The sequence below is a fragment of the Crocodylus porosus genome, unplaced genomic scaffold (genome assembly GCF_001723895.1).
Source record: "Crocodylus porosus isolate Cpor-Errol unplaced genomic scaffold, CroPor_comp1, whole genome shotgun sequence".
Lineage (NCBI taxonomy): Eukaryota > Metazoa > Chordata > Crocodylia > Crocodylidae > Crocodylus > Crocodylus porosus.
Window position 1 is genome coordinate 240,054,758 of NW_017728886.1, and position 9,323 is coordinate 240,064,080.

General features: G+C 37.6%; 1 protein-coding gene across 2 annotated transcripts in view; it reads right to left on the reverse strand.

The window, feature by feature from the left end:
• Nucleotides 1-9,323, reverse strand: part of ANGPT1 (angiopoietin 1) — a 253,626-nt gene that overhangs the window by 119,469 nt on the left and 124,834 nt on the right. For both annotated transcript variants that reach the window (XM_019551851.1, XM_019551859.1), the window contains exon 4: nucleotides 836-1,068. In XM_019551851.1, coding sequence (XP_019407396.1) covers nucleotides 836-1,068 — 233 coding nt within the window. The remainder of the gene's footprint in view (nucleotides 1-835; nucleotides 1,069-9,323) is intronic.

The following is a 9,323-nucleotide window of genomic DNA, read 5'->3' on the forward strand; positions in this document are numbered from 1 at the left end:
CTTTGTGTCTGCATTAGTTATTAATACATATACATTGTGTGCGTCTGTATCTGTATTATACTAAATATACTGATTAGTATATTTTAAATAAATTGTATCACTAGTTATCATCACTGATTAACATTACTATTAATATTAATTTAATATTTGACTTTTCTTATATAGTCTCTTCATTTACACTGACATTTTTTGGAGGCTGTATTCTATATGCCTTGTTCATTCAGTACCTAATATATTGTCAGTATAATCAGAAACAAACAATGCAAACAGATAAACTAAAGATCAGAAGGCTAGTCACAAGGATACAGTAGATCATTAGTGAGTAAAAATGAGACTTGCTGCATTGAGGTCAATGAAGGAGTCCCAATTTACATCATCTAAGGGTGTATCATAAGAATTCTATGTTACGTTACTAAGGAAGGTTAAACATCAGGTTCAGTTTCAGCCATGTCTTAAGATTTGTCTGTGTTCAAAAGCTCTCATCAGCTGCTTGGCCTTAATTAGTTTAGAGACGTAGTTTGTCATGGCAGTCTGAAGTTAGGCAGAAGACGATTCAGGGGGGCACCTTAGACCAACTCACTCAGAAAGGCATAAGATGTCATAGGCAACAGCCTATTTTATAGCATTTGACAAAGTAGGCTGTCGCCTACAAAAGTTTATTCCTCTCTGAATGAGCTTATCTCTAAGATGCCCTGCTTTCTGCTCCATTAGTTTAGAATGTCATATTTTATTTTATTTTGAACCTACACATTTCAATTCCTTTCAAAACACTCTCTTTTCCTCCTCCCCCAGAAATCTTTTTCCAGTTTTAATTTTTAAAATGTTACTGTCTCACCTTCTTCTTTGGAACAGAGATTGACCAGATTATGAACTGTGTCCATCAATTCCAGCTGTTGTTTCTGCAGGATACTGTTGTTATTTGTTGCCTTGTTTAGTTGCTTCTCTAGTTCCTGGATTATGTAGCTTTGTCGTAAAACCAAGCGTTGCAGATTCTCTTTTTCCTCCTTCAAAGTATCCAACTCGTCCTTATGTCTTTCTTCCATTTCTAATATCTTATGCTCAAGTAAACTAAAAAAATATAATAATTGCTATCATTAGGTCATTTTAATACATTTATGAATATAGAAGATGCTGCCTACATCATGTTATTTCATTTTTTGACTATTGTTAGATTTCAGCATAAAAACACAACCTGCCCCCCCTTCAGATCTACATATTTAATGAAAACTAGTGGACTGTAATGTTTTATCCAGTACCCAAACATAACTGATATGTTATTGTGGCTTTCCAAATTACTCATGCAAAAATACATGCTATTGGATTTCAAATTTGCATGCCCAGCTGAAGAAAATGCATGCACAAACTAACTGTCAGTTATTTAGCTAGGTAATAAATGGTTCATGCAGTTTTTTGTGCTTTGTGCAAAGACATAAACAACCAAATCAGCGGTGGGGGCCTGATCTAAGTCAGTCAGGGTGGGGGGAGGGGGAGGCAGAATCAGAGGAGCTAGAGGGTTCCCACGGTGGGTCGGTAAGGTAAGAGGGCGAAGGGGGACTGGAACAATCAGAGAGCCTCTCTACCCCTGCTATGCCCCACCAGACCTCACCAAATTCCCAGTCTTCCTGATCCTGCCAAATTGCCCCTGGTGCCAGATTCACAGGTGTTTCCCAGTGCCAGGAGCCTGATCTAAGTAGGTTCAGTGGGGAGAGTGGTGGGCTAGGTCACGGGCTCTAGCAGTTCTGCGGGAGAAGGGGAGACAGGATTGGGGGCAAGTAGGGTCTAGGGATCAGAGACCCTATTTCCCCTCACCTAAAGGCGTCTTTATCCCCCCCAGCCCCTCTCACCACCTCAGATGGACAACACCTGCTGCAGACCAACCCCCTCTACCACCAGCTCTTGGCACCAGCAAACATCTGCAAAACTGGCATCAGCGGTGGTTTGCAGGATCAGTGGGAGGGTTTGATGGGCTTGAGATGTTTAGCTGGTCCACAGGGGGTTGTCCATCTGGGGGTCAGGTGTCTAAAAATAGCCCAGTGGTTTGGGGGTAGGAAAAGGGCAGCCCCAGGCTGGGGTGTGGCTAGGCTTTCCAACCCTGGGACTGTGCTTTAAACACTGTGCTTGGGACTGTGCACCTGGGACTGTGCTTTGGTACAAGTGTTTGGTTAGTTTGCTTGATCTAACTTTGTGCTCTTCTCAGGTGAACTCAGTAAGATCAGGCCAGTCATTTTTGCCTGATTTAACCCTTGGTGAACATCTGCACAGTTTGGCATTTTGGCACTTACGTCAACCTAACTAAGGATCTAAGAGTAAGGTCCACATGTGGGTGAACTAAGTTAGATTAGGCACCCATTTTTTACCTAATCTAACCTCCCAAACTTATAATGTAAGCACTCATGGTATATGTACTTCTCTTCACATTTTTTCTCACTTGTTACTCCTATATTCTTTCGTAAATCCTTCATAGGTGACTTTAGATGCGGTATATTTATAAAGGCACAAGGACATATAGCTTCTTGCATGAAGGAAACTTGACCACTCAGACTATCTAATCATTTTATACTAAATAGTTAAATCTAAGATTACATATAAAGAAATACAATGAACATTTCACAAACTTTTATAATGAAGAAAATTAGGCTGAAAGTATATTGAAAACACAGCATAACTGAAGTTTGTGAAGGCATGCTGACAAGGCAGAGAGATCCTATTTAACTCTGGGACAGTTATTCCAATGCATATAATGGAGGATAAATTTGATTTCATAAAAGCAATAATCAATTTATTATTTCAGACAAATGTTTGTATAATTGTACTATGTGTCCCTTGATGTCATAATCATGCTTCTCAACTTTCAGGATCCCTGGATGATATTAAGTGGCATGGAAGGATGGGAAAAGAAAGATTCTCCAAGTGAGTGATGCCTGCTTCTATAGATGGGATCTTTTTTCCAGAAGACAAATCAGAAGGTTTTTTTTAGGTGAGATACTCTCAGAATACTTCATAAAAAACTGTCCTTGTATAAAATAAAAATATATGAAGAAGTAATAGTAAGTGGCTGCACCTCTGGATCCTAGCCATTTGCTATGTCTCCCTAGACAGAAAAATCTTGACCCCAACTATATAAACATCACTGACCCTATTTCAACAAATTCTATAGCTAGTTGTATAAAAAATGTATGCAAATGCTTTCCTCTTCAACTACAACTCTCCTTTTCTGGAGTATACAGTTTATAAAGGTCAAAGAAATACTAGAAGACATCTAAAAGAGAAGAGTTGTAGATACAGAGGGACATCTCCATTGTACAAGAGGTTTTTCAGTGCCAACACTCTCAATACTGTTGCGGGAATTTAACCAAAAGGAAAAAAAGTTTCATTAATATTAGATAAAGAAATTAACTAATCTCATCCGCTGACCTTTGGATCAGTGATTCAATTGGTTATGCCAAAAGAGATGTTTTTCATACCCATAAGCTAACCAATGGTTTCAAACTTGCCAACAGGCCACTTCCTATTCAAGTCAGTTTTATTTTCTCTCTCTCCTCATCTTTGTTTTTATTTCTGAATAATAGATCAGTGGCAAAGTGCCTGCATAATTTCAGGTCATTTAACTTAACTGAAAAATGTAATAATATCCATATGTAGCTGTTTCTATTAAAAATCATGGAGAATTAATATAAACTGTTACAAACAATAACAACATACGGATGAAATTCAGTCCATAGGTTTATTGTTTATGGTAAAATAATATAAAGCTTTAAAAATCTAGGTAAAACCAAACGGAAATCTCTCTTTCTGAAACAATATTAATTTTGGACTTAAAAGGGCATTTAAGAAAATATACCATTCAAGATAATCCCATCTATCCCAATGAAAGCAGAAGGCAGGCTGTTGAGTAGGTGGAGGAGATATGGAAGGCAGAGAGCACTTCCTTTGCATCATTCTTACTCCCAATTTCTGAGGAAATAATGCCTAGTACTAAAGGGGTATTTAATTTGGTAGACAAAGGCACTGTGTACTGAAGATGAAGCTAGAGCAATTTAAACTGGAAACAAACCCCTGATTTTCTTAACCGCTAGCACAGAGACCTATTTTAACAATTTACCAGAGCATGCAGTTGGTTTTCTATCACTTCTAGCCTTTAAATAAAGAATAGATGTATTTGTAAAAGAAATATATGCTGTAGCTCAGCTCCAACCTATTTGGAAATTACTTGGTAACAATCTACTACTTGAATGAGACCAGGTTAAATTTTGTTAAAAATACCTTCTAGTTAAAGCTGGTTGAAATAATTCTGACAGAATATTTTCTCATGCTCTTTCAAGGAAACTGAAATGTTAGAGAGTAGTATATTGTTTATGGCAATATTTTACATAGCGTATGACTAAAAGAGTTCATTTAAATTGTCTTAGTTCAACTTGTGCACTAATTTATCATTCATAATGAAGATACTGTTTTAGAAAAGAGCAATGTGCACTCCTTTCTGACACAGGCTGCACACGTTGCAGTGCATAGCAGCTGTGTGGTGGCCATACGCCTACATGGCAGACGATGTTCCATGTTAAAGTACAAGGTACACCGGCCATTGGAGAAACAATAGCCATTCACAAGGTAGTGGTAGAGCAGAAATCCAACCTAGCTGAGTGTTAGAAAAGACAACAAGGTCCCTAAATCTTTAAGTTAGTAATGCAGTGTATGTGGCTCTTATTCTTCAGCAGTTTTCATCTCTATATGTTTTCATCATTTTGTGGAAAATAGGGAAGAGCTGACAACCACAATATAGGTAGCTACTTTGTTTCCTACCATAAAACTACAGTAAATGGGTATGATGCCATGGTGATGACTATTAACTGTGGCAGTGTTACTACAAGTATGACAGTCAAACAAGGAAAAAGAAGCTGTTAGGCCTTTTTTCTTTGGTGTCTATGCAGACATATTCAGATGTTTTACTTCTTTAGCAATAAGGTCTTTATATCTGTGTGCAGAGTGTCTGACTCATGGTACAAAGATGGGGAGACACAATGCTTGTTAGACTAAAAATACTGCTCTAATGCATTGAACAACTGATACATATTTTCTTGATGTATATGTAATGACCTCGCATAAATGCATTTCTGCAGTGGTCTTTTCCTAGATACAAAGACCTCATGGTTATACAGGATAAGAAGATATTTTTGGGATGGGTGAATTCCCTGTGAGAAATTCAAAAACTGTGTATGCCCACTCAGCCTTATTAAGAATCAGTGAGAAACCTTCTCTCAAACCTCAGAATGAGCAAAAGTCAAACTTTGACTTAGACTTTGAAGTAACTAGTTTCAAAGGGCAGAAGTACTTAAATACTTAAATAGCCTGAGAAAGGTTGCTCTCATGGCCTTTGACCCCCAAAAAGCCAGAATTTCATACATCGTGTTTATAGCTAATTTAAATCAAGGAAGTTCTAGAAATCTCACAAAAAAAAAAAAAAAAGAAATCCTGTTTGAGAGTTTCCCAGCTTGGTGTTGAGACCAAAGAACTCTAGATAAATTCAGATCATTTTAAAGGATTATTATAACTACTCAGATCTTTGAAGATTCATTCACCATTAAGAGGGTAACATCACCAACACTTTTTAGCTTACCATATTATTCATCAATGCATTTTAAACACATTTAAAATGCATTGCTTAAAATGAAACCTATAACATTAATTATTGCTACTTTGATTTTATATGGATTATTATTTAATAAGCAAAAAACCTTGGACTTTGTGATATGCAAGACAAAAAAGGAGATGTGGTCTCTCAACAAACCATGTGATCTCTAATTATCCACTATAATTATTTAATGTGACATTGTTATGTTTTCAAGAGCTATAGTTATGATGTAAAGGGCCCCCCTTCTTTCTTGTGAGTACACATGGTTTTCCAGATATTAAAAAACCTGTCTATTGAGAATAATAAACTAGTTGAGTAGGATGGGGGGAGGGGTGACAGGACAGATGGGCTACAGTATTTAAAATAAAAGTAAATTGCTGTTAAGCATAAACGGACCAGTTTGAATACTATCATTATGCAGACTTCATCTTGAAGCTGAAACAGACCTTTGGGAGATCAAAATAATAAAGAAACAAATGTTATTTTTTTGTTGGCTAAATATTGTGCGTGTCCATTTTGGGAGCAATAAAAGCAACATTGATTTGCCTCAAGCTTTAAACTTATTTAAATATGTTGTCCATTGTACTGATCTTTGTGAGGCCAGAAATCCATTTTCTACCATACAAATGATGTGTTACATTTGTCAGCATGGAAGCCAGTAGGGTATCTCAGCATGACTGCACTACACCTAAAGTTTTCATAAAAAGCCCTTCCGATAATTCCAGAGAGGTTAGAAGGCCAATACAGAAGCCAAACTACAGATTTTGAGTTAAGTCTACTGTCATTTTAGAAAGTGATGAAGTAGAACATGTAGACAGCACTCTTGAAGCTCTCCAGGGAGGAAGGAAAGCTTGATTTAGACAACCTATGTTGCAAGGTATATGGTTTATTCACTAATCCAATCCAGACCCGACAGTTTAAAAACACTATTACTTACTTTTTGAAAGGCATTAGGTTAGATATGTTTGAGAACAGGATACAGACCAGATCTTAGAGATGGGATTTTCTTTCATTAAAAGTAATCTTTAAAAATGTCTGGACTTTTAAAGCACAGATAAGATGATTTACTTTGCCTTTGACTTATTCAACAGGTAAAGAGTAGTATAATATTTTAGTAAGAAGATTTTGGCCAAATATAAAGACTATCAGAAAAGGGATTTAAATCCTTTTATTTTAGTATGGTTCAAGTACTGCTGTACCTCTGATATCCAGAAACCATTTCATATCTTTTACTGGACCAAAGGTATAGCTGGAAGACCTGTTGAATAACAGCTCCTTATTTCCAGGTGCACTCCCACTTACACAGTTGGTCCAATAAAAGATGTCACAAAAAGCCATGCCTCGCCTATATTTTAAGCCATACACAACAACAGCTGTGACGGGTTCGTAAGAAAACTGCCCTATGGCAAATTTAGTATGGTACGGTATTTAAGGTGAACTCAGAGCAGTGGTACCCTCATTTACACCCAGTTGTTTCAAGTCAGGTGTGTCCTAAGACAGAAGCAGTATAGCTATGCCTGCACATCACTATGGCAGGGTAATTAGCATAGGTCAGGCTAATGGGCCTGCTGCTCAGCAGCGGTAATTAGCCTTCTCAAAGTTGTCACACACATACAGCTATACTGCTTCTGTTTTAGGGGGTCCTTCCTGGAAAACCATGGCATTTTTGAGGTTAGTGCTTTGAGGCACAATACATTTACTGTATAGATATGGCATGTGAGACTGGTTTCTGTATAATCATGCACTACAACAGTGAAACCTCCTCTTCCCATGAGGTACTAGATGTTCCCACTCAACTAGATGGGACACTTGTTTGATCTGGTGTGATAAAGTCTGTGCTTTCATATGTCTTAAACTCTAGTCAAATGCTGAGGCATGAGTCTCCATTTCACTTTACACCAGTGTAAGTACACTGAAGTCAGTGAAATTGCAGTCAGAAAAGTTTAATGTAATTAAGTGAAAATATTCCCTATCTTTTCAGTGAAATAAAATCATGCACCTAAAACTCCAACCAGAGTTGCTATTTTCTCACTTCTTGCCCACAAAAGTAGAGGTTCAAGAAAAGTATCTTTGAGAAAAGATAATAATCTTCCTTGTATATGCCATGACACTCTGGTACTGAATGTGCCAGTAGTCTGTCTGTCTTTTTAAACAACTTCATTTGTCTTACTTATTTCTGTGAAATATCCAGAGTGGCAGGCCTGCTATATGTATACACATTTGTTTGATTCACCTATGAAAACAGTTTCTTATCACACTTACATGCTGAATGAAATGGCAACCAATTAATTAACCAAGGGCACCAGTGACCTCCTCAAAAGCTGTGAAGTGAAAGATTTTCAAGGAAGGACATTTAAAAAAATAAATTAAAGCATAATTTTAATTTGCCTGGTAGAAGAAAAAAAAGTCACTAGAGGAGTCTATAATTTAGATGTAGCCTTCTCAGGAAACTATAATACTAGGTTACCTTATTGCACTAGAGCATTCAAATTATACCACAAAATTCTGAGACAAATCTATCCCAATTTATACCCCATGGAATACCTAACATGTATATCCCATGGAACACTGATAAAACCTGGGAAAGAATTAGGCCACTTTTCTTTAGAGATGCAGGGTTTAAAGCTAGAGCAGATATTTCTCTAATGATAAAGAATATGCTTTTGTACCCCCATTGAGATGCAACATTGATTTGCTGTAAGATGGGGTAATGAACCAGCTGTACACTACATGAATTATTAATAATTGTCATGGTTACTCTTTAGATTTCTTTCATATGGAAATTTCACTTTTAAAAAGTAAGAATAATTTTATCCATGGGACAAGGATGAAGACTCCCGTCCATACTCCACCACCAGTTTTAATTAGCGGTAGCACTACAGGCTCTGATTGTTGTGGATTGCTTGTGGAAGCTGCTGCATGCTTACAGTAAGAAGCAGTCCCTGTTCAAAAATGATTTTAATCTAAATAGGCAAGATATATAAAAGGAGACATTACATATTATTTGCCTGATAAGAAAATGAAGCACACAAAGAACTTCAAAACTAGAAACACATAGAAACAACTAGAAAATGTAAGCATATGAGTAACCCAGAGTGAGATTATTTATCATACAATGTTTGTAAATTCAGGGTCCTAATTTTTTCCTTGACGCTAATAAGATTAGTCATATAATTAAACTGAAACAAGAGTAGTAGTGAGTGGAGACAAAAAGCTCTAAATGAACTGTCCAGTGTTACAAAGATGGCAGAGCTGAAAAATCACCCTGACCTCCTGAGTCCTACTCTAATGCCTTGACTACACACTATCCCCCTTTTTTTCAGCAAAATAATGTAGGATGCCTCACTCTAGTTGATTACTGTAGGCATTAGGCCCCACTCCTCCTTTTTTTTAGTTTATATTATATGTTTCTAAAAAGAGACAATACAGTATTGTCACGGAGTCGCAGAGGTGCTCCGTGATTGTGAGGGTGATTGGCAGGGCTGCCAATCACCCAGGCAGCCCAGGTGCCGGGTTGCCAGGGGCAACCAGGCAGTCACATGACCGGAAGAGGGCAGGGCCTGGCCTTTATAACCAGCGTAGGCCAGAGCCTGAGACACAGTTCCCTTCTGGCTGTCGCAGGAGCAGGAGCTCTGCGGCTGAGCTGAGCGGCCTGGGTTAGTGGCTGCTATTTCATCGCGCTAACCGGCTGCAA